Source organism: Rhinoderma darwinii, chromosome 12, assembly GCF_050947455.1.
Source record: "Rhinoderma darwinii isolate aRhiDar2 chromosome 12, aRhiDar2.hap1, whole genome shotgun sequence".
In the NCBI taxonomy this organism is placed as follows: domain Eukaryota; kingdom Metazoa; phylum Chordata; class Amphibia; order Anura; family Rhinodermatidae; genus Rhinoderma; species Rhinoderma darwinii.
The window spans coordinates 16,084,517-16,104,330 of NC_134698.1; the positions used below are offsets into that span (position 1 = coordinate 16,084,517).

The 19,814-nt window shown below is 45.0% G+C and overlaps 1 protein-coding gene across 1 annotated transcript; it reads right to left on the bottom strand.

Annotated features, from left to right (window-relative positions):
* Positions 1–744: 744 nt before the first annotated feature.
* Positions 745–15,237, bottom strand: VTI1B (vesicle transport through interaction with t-SNAREs 1B). The gene is made up of 6 exons (XM_075844718.1): positions 15,038–15,237; positions 13,341–13,399; positions 7,673–7,855; positions 3,392–3,565; positions 2,230–2,291; positions 745–1,615 (listed from the first exon to the last, which is right to left on the bottom strand). The coding sequence occupies exons 1-6, from the start codon at positions 15,132–15,134 to the stop codon at positions 1,519–1,521; spliced, it is 672 nt and encodes a 223-aa protein (XP_075700833.1). The 5' UTR covers positions 15,135–15,237; the 3' UTR covers positions 745–1,518.
* Positions 15,238–19,814: the final 4,577 nt, after the last annotated feature.

Sequence of the window (19,814 nt, forward strand, 5' to 3'; positions counted from 1 at the left end):
CCTGGTCCAGCACCGATCTCGGTATCCTGGCCCTCAGTGATGACATATAGCGGTCACATATAACAACACATGATGGTGGAGGCCGGGGGTCGCGTAGCTAGCTAGCATGGGGAGTCTCGTTTGTTTGGGGGACCAGGCTAGTGTTATCAAGGAACTGGAAAAGATTGTAAGGGGAGTAAAATGATTTTATTTTTTTTCACTGCGGCAAATCCACAAGCCAATGTGCGATTTGGTGTGAATTTGCCAGGGAATATTTCCGTAGTAAATCGGTTATGTGTGGATGCACCCGTATAATGAAGATGCACAAAGTTTCAACTTGACTGAATAGACCTCTGAACTCTTAGGTTATTTAGATGAACATTAACAGAAGGATAATCACACTATATTTCTCAGACGGAGCCAGCAAGCAGAGATGGTACCGCTTCCACCTTTGATGAAGCACTGAGGTGAGGGGATTGGTAGCATAGCACAGAGGTAGAGAAAGATGCCTATCCAACATCCAGTAGCCAAGGACTATATTGGCCTGTGAGCCACTCCGGCTCTAGCCATTTAATATAGAATGAATATATGTTGCTATTTTACATCATTTTTATTCTTCCTTTGCAACTAAACTTTAGTTCTAGTGATATTGACATAACTTCAGTTTATTCCTCGTAGACGGAGCCCCTTTTTCCAAGCTATACGATGGCACTCGGTAAACTCTACTCATGTGCCCTAGCAGGATCCCGTATATGCAACTACAGAGCGGTTTCAATTCTTTAATGGTCTATTACAAGTATTAGTAACAATATCATATAATTAACATCATTTAAATGACCTTAAAATCTAATAATTGTGAAAAAGGAGGATGATGAAGAATGAGGACGACTAGAATAAGTGATTAGAATGTAAGAAATAACCGTTTAATTCTATTTTTTGCTATTATGTATGACATCATGATGTCTACTCGGTGACTACACTTACATCACACCTTTAATATGTCATAGGGACTTATCAGACGCTTGGATCGGTGGGGGTCCGGGTGCTAAAACCCCCACCGTCGCAAAAAAAAGGGCAGAAGCGCTCAGCTGAGCACCCTGCATCTTCGGCTGCGACCAATGCTCTGTATTAGGCTAAAGATAGATCACATAGATCGTGTATGACGAGAAGCACCGATTACAGCCAAAGATGCAAAGCGCTCAGTTCTGAAACTCTGTTCCAGCGACGGTGGGGGGGGTCTCAGTACCCAGACCCCCACTGATCCAAACTTTTAATATGTCTCTATGACATAAAAAGTTTGATGAAAGTGCCGGTACTCTTTAACCTTACCTCTGCTTTGGGGGGGGACTTGCTTATATAACAATCGCCTTCTTAACGAACAAAAAGGTCCATCAGCTGCAGCGGTGATCATAAAATATTGCAGCGATCCACATACCGCGAGATGCAGATTATGGTTTTCTGTACATATTCACAGTATTACCCTCATATGGGCACATTCATACTTCATAGCAGTAGTCCTTCGCGTGGAGCCAAGGCGAATCACGTTTTACGGAAAAACTTAAAGTAGACGACACCACCAAGAATGGCGAGTTCGAGAACGATGATAATGGATAGAAGGAGTTTGTTTGTAACGATCCTACAAAAGACAAAACAAGACGTCATAATAATTCCAAATAAACACAAAATCATTATCTCGGACAAATATAATATAGACAAACAGCAGGTATTGTACATGACGCCAAACCAAAACGGATGGGTTTCAGCACATTCTGGCGGGAGCATGGATCGCCACATTACTGGAGCCGCACAGGGCTCAATCACTTTGCAGCGGTCACGCAATGTCAACTTTGTTAAAGGGCCACTATCATTTCGGAAAACGTCTAAGGCCTCATTGCACACGACCGTGTTTGGTCCGTAAAATATGGACCGCATGTTGGCCGTATTTCCCAGACCGACCACAGTTCAGGGAGTCGGGCTCCTAGTTTTAGAGATCTCTATGATGCTAGGAGACCCTTCCTCCGTCCCATACTGAAAACACGATCACAATACGGGACAGTATTTCCGCGGAGAGGCAGGGACTCCTAGCATCATAGATAACTATAAAACTCTGAACGGTGTTCAGTCCGGGAAAAATGGCCGACATACGGACCATATCTCACGGCCCAAACACGGTCGTGTGCACGAGGCCTTAATGGGGCGCAAAACAAAATTTAGGACTATATTTGATAGATAACCAAAGTCGGCACTTACTTCCGAGACATGGAGCGCAGAACCTTCCTACTTTTGCTCAAATTTTCACCTGTGTTTATCAGCTGCAAGAAAACGCAAATATTTCTGTCAATAGCTGGAACAGTCCTACAAATATGAATGCACCAAGACGAATAGGCAGATGTATCAAAACTAAGGCAAAAGAAAAGTGGAGCAGTTGCCCATAGCAACCAGAGATCCTCCCTTTTTAAAATGAAAGCTGCGACCCGATTGGCTGCTATGGGCAATAGCTCCACTTTTCCTTTGCACTAGTTTTTAGAAATCTGCCCTACATTGTTTCCAAACCCAAAAATGACAATGCTGAACACAAAAAAACCTAAAATACACACACACACACACACACACACACACACACTTTATGAGACACCTGCTCTTTCAAGATTGGAGACACGTGATCCCGGAGTGCAGCATAGCATCAAGTTTTACGTGGATCACTTTTAGTGTGAATTCACATTAGAATGGGAAAATCGAAAGGTGTCGGGGGAGGATGTCCAGAATCGTTCTGCCGAACAGAGGTCGCACTGTCAAGCGGACTGCCGCCGAATACAACACTGGTGCTACAACTAACGTGTCCGAGCGCACAGCTAGTCGTTCCTTAGGATGGATGAGCTATAACAGAAGACGACCAGTCTCAGGGCCATTGCTGTGTAAGGAAAACAAAGGCAAAATTTGGATCCCCGAGAAGCGGAAAAGCATCACCTTTTTAGATGAATCTAGATTTCCGTGGCACCGTGATGACGGGAAGGTCCGGATTTAGTGCAAGCAGCATGAATCGATTAACCCTTCCTGTCAGGTGTTCAGGCTGGTGGAGTAATGGTGTGGGGAATGTTCTCTTGGGTCCTCTGATACTTGCGGATGGACGTTTGAACAGTAGGACTTACCTCAGCAATGTGCCCGACCAAGTTCATCCCTTCATGGCAGCCGTTTACCGTACAGGAGTAGGACACTTTAGCGGAAAACCGCAAGAAGAGATCCTGTCCGCATGGGCCAATATTCCTGCAGAACGATTTCGGCACCTAGTGGAATTTATGCCACAGGAGGTCCAATGCACTACTAGATGGGTGTCTCTAATAAAGTGGCTATTCAGTGTATATATATATATATGTATTCAGCGGCCATTTTTCATAACGTAGTGCTTACTTACGCGATCCTTTGTTCGTTCTAGCTGCTCCCTTTGCCCTCCGAGCTCTTCCACAATATTTTGGCCAATGGCATCTGTTTCCGCAGCTATGCAGTGGGATCTAGCAATACTGTCTGTGGTCCTGTTCAAACTCGCATGGCCTTGAAGGAGAAGCGCCCTCTGTGGATTCAATGCCGGCTGCAGAAGAAGCGCAAGAATTATAAACGGCAGCCTAAAATTCGAAGAGAAAGTCGACGACATAGCACGTGGAGCAATGACGGTTCAGTATAGGGACGAACGATCTGTAATACAATGATTCCGCCCCATACATGTCGGTAGTACATCCCGTTTACAGAGAGATGCGCTGCTGACGAGCCACCATTTTTTGGCCACGTAAAAGCAGAGATCAGCCAATAAGTGTTTGTTTGTCGCTGATCTGTTTACACAAGGCAGTGATCGAGAACGAGCGTTTGTACAAGCGCTCATTGCCCGATCATTGGCTTACGTAAAAGGTTAATGTGTGGAACGTACAGATCTAGCGGAGCGGATTTTATCGCTTAAAGGCGTTTCCACTTTGATGCCAATAAAGCTTAATCGCTGTCAATTGAAAGTTATGCAACTTTGTAATATACATAGGCTTTCCCTTTCTCACCGTTTTCAAGATCTCTGCTTGCGGTCACTGACAACCTTGTTTCCAGAGATTGAAACTGACTAGACGTAGATATAATTGTATCCAGTCTAAAGAATCCACTGTGAGCTGAACAGCCTGGCCTCCATTTTACCTGAACTGATACATTGTAGCAAAGTATCAGAACAGGAGAGAGATCTGTGTTGCTGATGTTCAGATCTTGAGTGATTGAAATAAAGTATGAACGAAAGTTGCAGAACTTTTCATTTTACAATGATTTACATAAAACAAGAACCCCCCTTTAATAATTGACTTAGGCTAAGTTCACACTAGGGTTAGTATACGTTTACCTCTATTTCATCAGAGGAAGAGCGGATCGAAAATTCAACGGAAAGCAACGGTTCCGTTAGAATTACCATCGATTTCAATTTTTGTTTCAGTTGCTTTTCGTTTGTCTCCGTCCGCTAGATTTCCGTTTTTTGACGGAAGCAAAAGCGCAGTCTGCAGAACATCTGCTTCCGTGAAAAAAACCGGAAATCTAGTGAATGCAACGGAAACTAAAAAGATTTACCATTGAAATCAATGATGATTGTAACGGAACCGCTTCTTTCCGTTTAAACGTCTGCTGACGATAGTGCGAAAGAAGCCGAATAAGTTCAGAATCCGGACAATAAACCAGTAAAAAAATAAGTCAATGCAGTCGTTCTAAAAAGTGGAAATGTTAAAACGGGAACAGAAAACACTGAGATTCACATTACAAGCTGCAATACCAGGCACAACCCAAGGTCAAGAGTGGCGCTGTTTCTGGAATAAAAAAAACAAAAACAGCAGACTATCTTATCTCATACCGCTTAGTAAAACCTCACAAACACCCGAAGAAGATTAAAAGGGGTTGTGCAGGATTAGAAAAACATGGCTGCTCTCTTTCAAAAACAATGTGGTATTGCAGCTCAGCCCCATTCACTTCAATGGAGTTGAGCTGCAATACCAGTAACAACACATGGACAGGTGTGGCACTGTTTTTAGAAGAAAGCAGCCAGGTTTTTCTATTCCTGGACAACCCCTTTAAGGCCCAGTTCACACTGAGTTTTTTGGTGCTGATTTTGATGCGGAAACCGCGTCAGAATCAGTGGCAAAAATTTCAATGGGAGGCGAAGGAGTTTTCTTTCGTGGGGAAATTTAAAAAAACGGAATGTCCTTTCTTGCCGCGGTTCCGCCTCTGACCGCCCATTGAAAATCAACAGGAGGCAGAAAAAGCGGTTTTCGCGTCAATTTTTGCTTGCGGTGCTCAATGGCCGCGGGTTAAAAAAAAGTTGCGAAAACCATAGCAAGAAAGTGCAGGCAGGTCAAAATCTGCAAAATACTCTGTGTGAACAGGGCCTAAAACCCTAGAGAAGTGCATAACATTTCAAACGTGTTCTGCAAGTCCCCTCCTCCCGCTCATTCTGGCAACAATTTGGGGGGTGTAATAGTTGGCACATTGTGTATCCCCCATCAGGTTCTGTTGGTTGACTTATTAGACCCTATAAAAGGTAAGACTGGTCATGCAGTGCCCAAATAATATCATTAGGCCTTGTTCACATCTGCGTTCGGCATTTCGTTGTTCTGCTCCGTCAGAGGAGCAGAGCGACGAAAATGACAGAAGCGACGGTTCCATTGAACTCTGTAGACGGGGGAAAATCGTATTTTCTATAAACAGTGGGGGGGGGGGGAATTTATAATTCTTTCTTCACCAGTTTTATTGTCTCGAAAAGCCACAAATGCCTCAAATGTAGCAACTTGAGCAAAAAAAATTTGGCCGGTTACGGCACCTTACAAAACAGTGGGTGGGGCTTAATTGAAGGGGTGTGGCCTTCCACAGCCTGACAAATTTACAATAATTTACGCCAAAAAGTACTAATCTACTCCAGTTAGTAGCACAGGCGGCCAAAAATGCGCCTAATTTATTAAGAGGCGCATCTTACGCCATGGCTCCTGAGATTTAAGACAGGCGCTTGAAAAGCCAGTATTAAAAAACTCTCCCCAGTTTTTTTAAAATCTAGAATCTGATTCATTTGTATTATTGCAGGGACTATATTGTGTAATACTTAGTAGATCGGGTGTTTCTACATACAGGTGATGGGGCAGTTCATGACACCGTTCATTGCAGGAGCGAACAATGTCAGGATACATACAAAATAGTCAACCAGCAATGTGGGCGCCTGGCTTTACACATCACTTATGGTTTACCAAACCCCGATTCCCGTATTCAGAAAAGAGTAATTAGCCATTACACCAGTGCCCCACTCCCGCAGCAGTCACAGCAGCGCTCCGTCACTTTACCAGTAGTCACAGTAGGCCCCCTTTACTTTCCCACTAGTCACAATAAGCCCCACCCTACTCTTTCCCAGTAGTCCATTCTCTACTTTCAAAGTAGTGGTAGGCCCTACACTACCCTTTCCTGGTAGGCCCCACCCTACCATTTCCCGGTAGTCACAGTAGGCCCCACCCTACCCTTTCCCGGTAGTCACAGTAGGCCCCACCCTACCCTTTCCCGGTAGTCACAGTAGGCCCCACCCTACCCTTTTTCCAGTAGTCACAGTAGGCCCCAACTTGCTCTTTCCCAGTAGTCACAGCAGGCCCCACCCTGCTCTTTCCCAGTAGTCACAGTAGGCCCCACCCTACCCTTTCCCGGTAGTCACAGTAGGCCCCATCCTACCCTTTCCCGGTAGTCACAGTAGGCCCCACCCTACCCTTTCCCGGTAGTCACAGTAGGCCCCACCCTACCCTTTCCCGGTAGGCACAGTAGGCCACACCCTACCCTTTCCTGGTAGTCACATTAGGCCCCACCCTACCCTTTCCCGGTAGTCACAGTAGGCCACACCCTACCCTTTCCCGGTAGTCACAGTAGGCCACACCCTACCCTTTCCCGGTAGTCACAGTAGGCCCCACCCTACCCTTTCCCGGTAGTCACAGTAGGCCCCACCCTACCCTTTCCCAGTAGTCACAGTAGGCCCCACCCTACCCTTTTTCCAGTAGTCACAGTAGGCCCCAACTTGCTCTTTCCCAGTAGTCACAGCAGGCCCCACCCTGCTCTTTCCCAGTAGTCACAGTAGGCCCCACCCTGCTCTTTCCCAGTAGTCACAGTAGGGCCTTATTTACTTTCCTAGGAGTCACAGTCGCCCCCCCCCCCTCCACTTTCCCAGTAGTCACAGCCGATAGGCCCCACTCATAACTTCACAGCAGCCCATTTTTGCTGTAATTCCAGGAGGATGACCCCCAGACTGACCCGCTTCCTGTAGCCATAGCAGGATGGTGCCCAGCCCATCTGTCCTCCCAGTTGTCTTTCCCCCACCAAGGTACCAACCTCCCAATTGATCCCACAAAGAGGCCCTCTGCTGGCAGGAAGCTATATACAAGCAGCCAATTGCTGCGATCAGTGACAGTGTACAGCTCCATGCATTTGGCACCCGGTGGAAACACACAGCAACTGAATGCATGAAAGGCAAAAAGCAAAATCCGGTTGCCATGGAGACAAGGTTTTGCCCAGGGCTGGAATTAAACAATAAGTAGGTTCTAGTAAAACTTCAAAGGGAGGTACAACTATAAAAACAGGCCAGATAATGTGGTGCAAAGGCCCATAACTGCTATATAGCCGGACCCCGTCCACCTACATATAACCCGATCACAGAACCCACCTTCTGCTCGTCTTCCAGGCTGTAAAACCCTTTCCTTCTGTCATCTGGGGTAAATCCAATATTAGTATTTCTCGCTTCTCGCTGCAGCTCGGCAAGGACTTTCTTATATGTGCGCATCCTATTCATCATTTGGTTTTGAAATGATCTTGGGGCAACTTTTAGTTCTTCTTCCATTTGTAAAAGCTAAAAAAAAAAAAAAAAAAGGAATGACATTCTGAATATTAATCTAAGTGAAGCTCTAAAAAGTTAGCTCTGTAAACATCAAATATCAAATCTAGCACAAACTGTTAAACAGAGACTATAAGATCCATCATCAGCAGCTTGTTGGCGATTTTTGGACAAAATAAATACTCTATACCGTATTTTTCGGACTATAAGACACAGTTTTTTTAGCAAGAATAAATCTTGCTAAATTGTCCCTGAGTCTTCTAGTCCGCAGTCAAGGAAGCCTGCTGCGCCGGGCCCCCTGACCGCTTCATTGCTTAACCCCTTCCCGACCCATGACGTGCCAGCACTACATGGAGCGGGGGGGGGATGATGTATGGAGCAGACTCGCGCGCTGAGCCCGCTCGATACCCTGCAGGTGTTTTACAGCTGACACGGTGCTCTAACGGCCAGGAACAGCGATTGCGCTGTTCCTGACCGTTTAAAGGGGTTGTGCCATAAAAACATAGGGGATATATGTGGGACCCCCAGCGATAAGGAGAACGGGGACCGAAAGTCACCCAGAGCGCTACATGAGAAGCTTGGATTTCCGGGTTCGGTGTCCGGCAGCTCCGTAGAGATGAATGGGATTCTTCTGCGCATACGTGATTGATTGATCTCTATGGAGCTGCTGAACAAATAAGTCGGACGTAGAACCTGGAAGTCCAAGCTTCTCATGTAGCGCTCTGGGTGACTTTCGGTCCCCCGTTCTCCTTATTGCTGGGGGTCCCAGCGGTCGGACCCCCAGCGATCACACATGTATCCCCTATCCTGTGGATAGGGGATACATGTGTTTAATGGCAAACCCCTTTAAATAGTTAAATGCTGCGGCCAAAAGCAACCGCGGCATTTATAGGGGTTTTCCATGAAGGACATTTATGACATATCCACAAGATATGTCATAAATGCCAGATAGATGCGGGTCCCACCTATCTCTAGAACGGGCCTTCCTAAGCCCCGTTCTAGCTTTTTGTGCTCTCCCAGCCACTTGATTACATGTCGAGTTACCGAAACAGCGTAACTCGCGGAGCTAAGCTGTTCCCGTAACGCTCATAGAACTGAATAGTAGTTACGGAAACAGAGTAGCTCACATGCTACGCTGCTTCTGTAATTGCCATTCACTACTATGAGAGGTACGGAAACAGCGTAACTCAGCCAGTTACGCTGTTTCAGTAACTCAACATGTAACAAAGTGGCCGCTGGTTCAAGTCCCCTAGGAGAACTAATAAAATGTGTAAAAAAAATAATTAAAAAAAATAAAAATAAAAAAGAGGTTAGATGAATTTTCAGGAGTGTAAAAAAGATATAAAAATAAAGTTACAAAAAAATTACCTTTTCCCATTTTTCCCCAAGCCAATGTAAAAAACAAAAGTAATTGGTATCGCTGCGTCCGTAAAAGTCAGATCTATTACAATATACCTATCTTTAACTCGCAAGGTGAACGGTGTAAAAAAAATTTTGGTCATCTTAGCGCTTCAAAAAATTAAATATAAAGTGATCAAAAAATCGTATGTACTACAAAATAAAACTTACAGCTCTTCCCACAAAAAATAAGCCCTCACCCCGCTAAAATCGATGAAAAAAAATATAAAAAAAAGTTATGGCTCTCTATGTAAAAGTATTAAAATATGAAATGGGTCACACTATCCAACCTTATGTTTGGGTTAGGCCCTGTTCACATCACGTTTCGAGTCTACATGTAGCATATACGTTTAATGGATACGCTACAAACTTAGACAAAAGTATGTCATTCTAAGGCCTCATGCACACGACCGTGTTTTTGCGTCCACAATTCAACCGCAAATCCACGGGTTAATTGCGGACCCATTCATTTCTATGTGGCCATACCCATTATCCGTGTTTTCACGGCTCTCCGCATGTCCGCACATCCGTGCCGCAGAAACTCCGGACATGTCTTATTATGGGCCGCAAATGCGGTGCGGACATGCCAATAGAAGTCAATGGGCCCGTGGAAATTGCGGATACACCGCCGTGTGTCATCCGCAGTTTGCGGATTTGCGGAAGTGTTGCTAGGCGACGACCGGGAATGACTTCTGTCGTCGTGAAGTCTGGAGTGCATGAGAGCAGCAGAGAGCACAGCTATATCAGCAGCGCAATCTCACTGAACTCGCACAAAGCAAAGATCAGGAAAAATGCAGCAGGAAATGGCTCCAGAGCGATCATGTGACCTTCTAAAGGGGGTTTGACCAAGCTTTTGGCATCCTGTTTAAAAGTCCTTTTTTTTTTTTCATCCGCATTTTTGCGGATTACATACGGATGAACTGCGGATGACATTCCACGGAACACGGTCCTGGAATTTGCGGACCAGAAAAACACCACGGTCGTGTGCATGAGGCCTAATACTTCCACGTCATTTTTTTCCCCGTATATGTAAGGCCCCATGCACACGACAGCAAAAAACCTCAGTTTTTGCGGACCGCAAAAACGGAGCCATTGACTTTCATTGAACACTGACACCTTTCCATAGCACTACGGAAGGGTGTCAGTGCCGTGGAAATGTTCCGGGAATTATGGAACATGTCCGTTCTTTCGCATTTTGCGGGCCGTGCTCCCATACTTTGTATGGGAGCACGGCCCGAAAATGCGGCTGTCAGTCAGCGGCCGGCCGTGCCCGCAATCGCGGGCCGTGATTGCGGGCACGGTCGTGTGCATGGGGCCTTAGACTTTTAGGCATCCGTTTGTGTATCTATTTAACATTTTTTTTTTCATCTACCAAAAAGGAGTTAAAGGGGTTTTCCAGTAAGAAGAAATTGATGGCCTATCCTCAGGATAGGAGGCCATTAATATTTGATGGGTGGGGGTCCGATTCTCAGCACCCCTGTCGATGTTTTGAAGGGACCACCACTAATCCGATATTGATGGTCTATCCTGAAGATAGGCCATACATTTCTTCTCGCTGGAAAGCCCTACATTTACCTACGTCACCCTTTGACTATAATGTAAAAAAACCAAAAAAGGTCATGTTATATGGGCAGAATTTCTGCCTGTTACACGAGCGCCAATTGACAATACAGAATGTGGATCGGTGCTTCTTTGCGTCATTTAAACAGAGCAATGATTGCAAGTATGGGGACCGGTCGTCAATGTGATCGCTCGTCCCCATATATTTTGCATGTTGTCCGCAGCACATTTACAGTTTACACGACTGCCAACTAGCGATAATTTTTCTGGCCGCCTTAAAGATCCGATCAGACAATGAACGAGCGTTTGCTTATTTGTCGGCTGATTGCTGTCCTGTCGCCGTAGGTCCGTTTTTTTATTTTTCATATTACTAAAAAAAAAAAGTTGCAGGTTCCGCTGTTTTTTTTTTTTTTTTTTTTTAAATAAAACGGCTACTGAGCGTTGTGTTTTATTTCAATTAAAAATATTTTGTAAAGGTGTATTCACAGTGCGGTTCTGCCACGTTTTTGCCGTGCGGCCGAAAACCGCATCAAAAAATTGCCATAAAAACGCATGCCTTTTTCGATGTGCTTTTCGGCCACGCTGTAAAAACGCGACAAGACCGCGCTATTCTTAGGCCCTGTTTATGCCGTTTTTTGCAGGTAGAAAAAAAATCTGCCTCAGAATTCCCTCAGGATTTTTTAAGTAGGTTTTGAACTGCCTGCGCTTTTTTCTCTGCGGTTTTTGCCCGGGCCCATTGAATCTAATGCAAGGACCACGGACACAAAACACCACGAAAAACGCTTGGAAACGAGCGCCGCAGGTTTTTTCTGCCTCCCATTAATAAATTAATTCATAAGGTCAGAGGCGGAAGCTGCGCCAAGAAAGGACGTCGCTTTTTTTTCCCGCGAGTGGCCAAATTCGCCTGGGAAGAAGACGCCTCTGCATCACATTGAAATCAATGCGGGGCAAATTCAGAGGTTTTATGGCGCCGATTCCAACACGGTTTCCACGGCTAAAATCTGTGTGAACAGGGAGTTATGTCTCTGTTCTTTAATACTTTATTAGCACCTTAGTAATGGCAGTTGTCTGTTTTACGAGGTACACGACTAAGGTGGGGCTTAGTGCTATCCAGTAAAAGGGCTGCAACTAACCCCCATTATTACTCCGGTACCCACCGCCACCAGGGGTATCAGCAAGAGCTGGGTATAATCCAGTACCCGACCATCTGTAGCAATGGTCAGGTACCGGGGCGGCTGCGGGCTGGTATTATGAGGCTGGGAATGGCCAAAAACCGTGTCCCTTCCCACCCTGGTAATGCTAGCCTGCTGCTGCTACGTTGGTCACTACAGATGGTCGGGTACCGGATTGTACCCAGCTCTTCCCGATACCCCTTGTAGCAGTGGGTACCGGGGTAATAATGGGGTTAGTATTAGCCTTTTAAACTGGCTAACACTAAGCCCCGCCTTAGTAATGGACGTCGTCAAACAGGCAACTCCATTACTAAGGCGCTAATAAAGTATTAAAAAAAAAAGACATAAGAAAATATTTTTTTATTGAAATAAAAACTCCCCCACACAATCCTCGCTAACCATTTTATCTTTTTTTTTTTAAAGCGTAGATCGCTGTAGTCCAACGAATCTACAACGTAGTCCAATAGGTCCAGCGGAACCAGCAAAACAAAAAAAATTAAGTTAGTAATATGAAAAATAAAAATACTTATACTCACCTACAGCGACTTCTGTCTTCTCCCCTGCGCCGCAATAGAAACTAGAGGTCAACGAACTGGGACGGGAACTAGGGATGCAGCAGAAATATTAAGCCGAACCGTGGAGCTCCCCCCACAAATCTTCCCCACACATGCAGCTGCTCAACCCCCTCCCCCCCGACACACACGTAACCCCCCCCCCAGCCGGGAACTAACTATGTATCAATATATATGAGATAGATACATGGATAGGTGGATATTTGAAGAAAAAAGTATTTTATTATTACTGTTCTCCCTCTCCTGACAGCCTGCCAGGAGAGGGAGAAGTTACAGCAGGTCTGCGGGGGGCCCGCGACGAGGGGGCCGGGAGAGCCGCGAGGACACACACACATTGCCTGAAGTCGGCTGGTCTTCACCAAAATGGCGCCAGCTTTCCCCCTACAAACCAGCTTCTATGCTGAGTCGCTCTGAACTGCGCAGTTTAAAGCGAGACGGCTGAAGCAGAGGGTGTAAGGAACGGCTCCCGTACGTTATATCCTATGCCCTGTAGCTGCCATATTCCATCTGTGTATGTGTCGTGAAGTGACGCATACACTGATGAAATAAAAAATGGCAGCACCCAGTACAGTAAAAACATTTAAATAAAAAGAACTACATTTTGTGACAAAAAATAAATAAAGTAAATATAAAATTACATAAAAACACATAAAATAATAATAATTCAAAAAAAATCATGACACTGTTCCTTTAAGAGAATTGCTGCATATGCGGTTACCGAATATGCAGGTAGGCTTTGTTTTAACATGGGGGAACAGTGTAATGTATATTAGAAATGCCGGGCTGTGATATATTTACCATCTCATTTGCTTCTAGATGTCTCTTGTCAAATTCTCGCAGTAAACTTTTATGTTGCTCTGTAAAAAATACACATCAAGTTGTAATAAAAGGCTTTTAAGTTTCAGGTACAACGCGCACTGCAGGCCTCATTCATCAATTGTGTCTAGAAGAAAAGCTAGCCTTGTTACCCATAGCAACCAATCACAGTGCAGCTTTCATTTTTACTGAGCAGTTTAATAAATGAAAGCTGAGCTCTGATAGGCTGCTATGGACAACACGGTAGGGCTGGGCAATTAATCTAAAGAAAACCTGAAACCGAAATTCAGCGCAATTAACCTACATCATCTTGAGCATTTCGGTTTCTTTGATTATTTTTTTCCCAGTTTCAACTGCATCTGTGTCCTCAGGACACAGATACAGTTGAAACCAATGGTGGAGCAGAAAGCCGTAAGATCCCTGCTCTACCATTCACTAAAAATGTGTAACACCTCTCTTTATAGATAACACAGGATCCACCATTCATAATAGACTAACCCTTCCTAGCAGTCATATCATTATCATCACAGGCAGGATTACACTGACAGGTAACACACACATATATATATATATATATATCACAGGATACACCATTCATAATAGACGGACCCTTCCTGTTCTGCAGTGATCACTTCTCAGCAGTCATCTCATTATCATCACAGGCAGGGATACACTGACAGGTAACACCTATATATAGAGAACACAGGATCCACCATTCATAATAGACTGACCCTTCCTGTTCTGTAGAGATCACTTCTCAGCAGTCATCTCATTATCATCACAGGCAGGAATACACTGACAGGTAACATCTATATATAGAGAACACAGGATCCACCATTCATAATAGGCTGACCCTTCCTGTTCTGTAGAGATCACTTCTCAGCAGTCATCTCATTATCATCACAGGCAGGGATACACTGACGGATAACACTTCTACATAGACAACACAGGATCCACCATAAACAATTGGTGATGGACACAGCTCCCCTTCCTCCCCCTCCCTGCACGCCGACCTCTGCACAGGTCACAGAGCACGCCCACAACATTCTCCCATAGAAGTCAATGGGTCCCCTCCTGTTCACAGGATCGAATGGTCCACGTGGCTGCTGTAAAGCATCTCTCTAAATGCTGTGAACAGCAGCTCAGGCAAGATGGTTGCCCCCGTAATAGCGTAAATAAAACAGCACGAATAAAATCTGGTAGTCACAAGCCTTGCGCATTAGATGGAGTGGGGACGTTGGCACATGCCTACGTGCTAGTCGGATCTAATTGCTCGGCTGGGGCTACTTATAGGGCATCTGGCACTAGAGGAAGCATCAATGGCGGCCTCACACTGTTACGGGAGGTTCTGTGGCATGCCACATATACGAGGTTGTTAGAAAATGCACTGTGCCACGTATACCACATAACGACCCTAACGCGTTATTCCGTCACGGAAAGGGGAGGTGGGTGTACTCATTTTCAAAGGGATAGGTGATCAACTCACTGTTGAGAAAGCGGGTTGATTCCCCTTTAAGAGAACTTACAACAGGCTTGCATGCAGTACAATGGAAAAAAAACACATATATCGCTATAACAAACTCAGCTCTGCTACATCTGTGCAATCACTGCTCCTTCTACAGACACAATAACAAGGGAGGGGGTCCGCTAAATGTACATGTCATTGTAACCACAGTCACCTCCGCGGCTGCTCTCCAGCCTGTGCGGCATCCTCTGCAGCTGCTCATAGCGCTCCGTGAAGAGCTCGTGGAGCGACTCAAACTGCTCGGACGACATGAATGTAACGACAGGTAGACAGACAGGGAAGAGGTCATGTGACTAGCCACCCCAGTGACTTCACAGAATCACGTGACCAGGCGCCCTTCACTTCCTGCTCGCTCTCGCGCGCCTCCACATAATCAGCTGGTGTTGTTCTGCGCATGTGCAACTGATGCGCGTCCCCGTGAACTTACTGTAGCGTATGAGGTAGTCACCTGGTGCTGCCTCTATAATAAATCCTTTAATTACAGTGTAACTGAAGCCAATTAGAGCTACAGGACAGAAGATATTTGGCTTAAATAGTTATGAAATATGTTTCATAACAATAATGCATTTAGGTTGGTGAGTTGGGTCTTTCTTATGGGCGCAGCAGCTGTGCCACCATTAATTGGGACCCACACCGATCATATGCTGATGACCTATCCTGTGGATAGGTCATCGGTTGCCCCTTCTTGGACAACCCCTTTAACCCCTTAAGGACGCAGCCTAGTTTGGGCCTTAAGGCTCAGAGCCCATTTTTCAAATCTGACATATTTCACTTTATGTGGTAATAACGTCGGAATGCTTAAACCTATCCAAGCGATTCTGAGATTGTTTTCTCGTGACACTTTGGGCTTCATGTTCGTGGTAAAATTTGGTCGATATATTCAGTGTTTATTGGTGAAAAATTGCAAAATTTAGAGAAAATTTTGAAAAAATTGCATTTTTCAGAATTTAAATGCATCTGCTTGTAAAACAGACGGTTATACCACCCAAAATAGTTACTAGTTCACATTTCCCATATGTCTACTTTAGATTGGCATCGTTTTTTTAACATTCTTTTATTTTTCTTGGACGTTACAAGGCTTAGAACATAAACAGCAATTTCTCATATTTTTAAGAAAATTTCAAAAGCCTTTTTTTTAAGGTACCTCTTGAGTTCTGAAGTGGCTTTGAGGGGCCTATGTATTAGAAACCCCCATAAAACACCCCATTTTAAAAACTAGACCCCTCAAAGTATTCAAAACAGCATTTAGAAAGTTTTTTAACCCTTCAGGCATTTCACAGGAATTAAAGCAATGTGGAGGTGAAATTTGCAAATTTCATTTTTCTTGCTGAATTTCAATATTATTCCATTTTTTTCTGTAACACAGAAGATTTTACCAGAGAAATACTACTAAATATGTATTGTCCAGATTCTGCAGTTTTTAGAAATGTCCCACATGTGGCTCTAGTGCGCTCGTGGAATAAAACACAAGCCTCAGAAACAAAGGAGCACCTAGTGCATTTTGAGGCCTCTTTTTTATTAGAATATATTTTAGGCAGCATGCCAGGTTTGAAGAGGTGTTGAGGTATGAAAGCAATGGAAACCCACCAGAAGTGACCCCATTTTGGAAACTAGACCCCTCAAGGAATTCATTTATGGTTGTTGTTATCATTTTGACCACACCGTTTTTTCACAGCACCTATTTGAATTGGGCTGTGAATTAAAAAAATGATATTTTTTTCCATTAAGATGTAATTTTTGTTCAAAATTTCTTATTTTCACAAGGAATAAAACACCCCATTTTGTTGCCCAATTTGTCCTGAGTGCGGCAATACCCCATTTGTGGTGATAAACTGATGTTTGGGCCCATGGCAGGACTCAGAAGGAAAGGACCACCATTTGGCCTACTGGAGCTTTTCTTGTGCTAAGTCATGTATGCAGAAGCCCCTGAGGTACCAGTACAGTTAAAACCCCCGAGAAGTGACCCCATTTTAAAAACTACACCCCTTAAGACATTCATCTAGTGGTGTAGTGAGCATTTTGACCCCACAGTTATTGTGTAAAAGGTAATGCGCAGCAGATGGTGCAAAGTGAGATTTGCAATTTCCTATGCATATATGCCATTTCAGTGTCTGATATATTGTGCCCAGCATGTGCCACTGGAGACATACACCCCATAAATTGTAATGTGGGTTCTCCCGGGTACGGCAATACCCTACATGTGGCTGTTATTAGCTGCCTGGGCACACGACAGGGCTCAGAAGGGAAGGACCACCATTTAGCCTACTGGAGCTTTTCTGGTGCTAAGTCATGTAGGCAGAACCCCTGAGGTACCAGTACAGTTGAAACCCCCGAGAAGTGACCCCATTTTAAAAACTACACCCCTTAAGACATTCATCTAGTGGTGTAGTGAGCATTTTGACCCCACAGTTATTGTGTAAAAGGTAATGCGCAGCAGATGGTGCAAAGTGAGATTTGCAATTTCCTATGCATATATGCCATTTCAGTGTCTGATATATTGTGCCCAGCATGTGCCACTGGAGACATACACCCCATAAATTGTAATGTGGGTTCTCCCGGGTACGGCAATACCCTACATGTGGCTGTTATTAGCTGCCTGGGCACACGACAGGGCTCAGAAGGGAAGGACCACCATTTAGCCTACTGGAGCTTTTCTGGTGCTAAGTCATGTAGGCAGAACCCCTGAGGTACCAGTACAGTTGAAACCCCCGAGAAGTGACCCCATTTTAAAAACTACACCCCTTAAGACATTCATCTAGTGGTGTAGTGAGCATTTTGACCCCACAGTTATTGTGTAAAAGGTAATGCGCAGCAGATGGTGCAAAGTGAGATTTGCAATTTCCTATGCATATATGCCATTTCAGTGTCTGATATATTGTGCCCAGCATGTGCCACTGGAGACATACACCCCATAAATTGTAATGTGGGTTCTCCCGGGTACGGCAATACCCTACATGTGGCTGTTATTAGCTGCCTGGGCACACGACAGGGCTCAGAAGGGAAGGACCACCATTTAGCCTACTGGAGCTTTTCTGGTGCTAAGTCATGTAGGCAGAACCCCTGAGGTACCAGTACAGTTGAAACCCCCGAGAAGTGACCCCATTTTAAAAACTACACCCCTTAAGACATTCATCTAGTGGTGTAGTGAGCATTTTGACCCCACAGTTATTGTGTAAAAGGTAATGCGCAGCAGATGGTGCAAAGTGAGATTTGCAATTTCCTATGCATATATGCCATTTCAGTGTCTGATATATTGTGCCCAGCATGTGCCACTGGAGACATACACCCCATAAATTGTAATGTGGGTTCTCCCGGGTACGGCAATACCCTACATGTGGCTGTTATTAGCTGCCTGGGCACACGACAGGGCTCAGAAGGGAAGGACCACCATTTAGCCTACTGGAGCTTTTCTGGTGCTAAGTCATGTAGGCAGAACCCCTGAGGTACCAGTACAGTTGAAACCCCCGAGAAGTGACCCCATTTTAAAAACTACACCCCTTAAGACATTCATCTAGTGGTGTAGTGAGCATTTTGACCCCACAGTTATTGTGTAAAAGGTAATGCGCAGCAGATGGTGCAAAGTGAGATTTGCAATTTCCTATGCATATATGCCATTTCAGTGTCTGATATATTGTGCCCAGCATGTGCCACTGGAGACATACACCCCATAAATTGTAATGTGGGTTCTCCCGGGTACGGCAATACCCTACATGTGGCTGTTATTAGCTGCCTGGGCACACGACAGGGCTCAGAAGGGAAGGACCACCATTTAGCCTACTGGAGCTTTTCTGGTGCTAAGTCATGTAGGCAGAACCCCTGAGGTACCAGTACAGTTGAAACCCCCGAGAAGTGACCCCATTTTAAAAACTACACCCCTTAAGACATTCATCTAGTGGTGTAGTGAGCATTTTGACCCCACAGTTATTGTGTAAAAGGTAATGCGCAGCAGATGGTGCAAAGTGAGATTTGCAATTTCCTATGCATATATGCCATTTCAGTGTCTGATATATTGTGCCCAGCATGTGCCACTGGAGACATACACCCCATAAATTGTAATGTGGGTTCTCCCGGGTACGGCAATACCCTACATGTGGCTGTTATTAGCTGCCTGGGCACACGACAGGGCTCAGAAGGGAAGGACCACCATTTAGCCTACTGGAGCTTTTCTGGTGCTAAGTCATGTAGGCAGAACCCCTGAGGTACCAGTACAGTTGAAACCCCCGAGAAGTGACCCCATTTTAAAAACGACACCCCTTAAGACATTCATCTAGTGGTGTAGTGAGCATTTTGACCCCACAGTTATTGTGTAAAAGGTAATGCGCAGCAGATGGTGCAAAGTGAGATTTGCAATTTCCTATGCATATATGCCATTTCAGTGTCTGATATATTGTGCCCAGCATGTGCCACTGGAGACATACACCCCATAAATTGTAATGTGGGTTCTCCCGGGTACGGCAATACCCTACATGTGGCTGTTATTAGCTGCCTGGGCACACGACAGGGCTCAGAAGGGAAGGACCACCATTTAGCCTACTGGAGCTTTTCTGGTGCTAAGTCATGTAGGCAGAACCCCTGAGGTACCAGTACAGTTGAAACCCCCGAGAAGTGACCCCATTTTAAAAACTACACCCCTTAAGACATTCATCTAGTGGTGTAGTGAGCATTTTGACCCCACAGTTATTGTGTAAAAGGTAATGCGCAGCAGATGGTGCAAAGTGAGATTTGCAATTTCCTATGCATATATGCCATTTCAGTGTCTGATATATTGTGCCCAGCATGTGCCACTGGAGACATACACCCCATAAATTGTAATGTGGGTTCTCCCGGGTACGGCAATACCCTACATGTGGCTGTTATTAGCTGCCTGGGCACACGACAGGGCTCAGAAGGGAAGGACCACCATTTAGCCTACTGGAGCTTTTCTGGTGCTA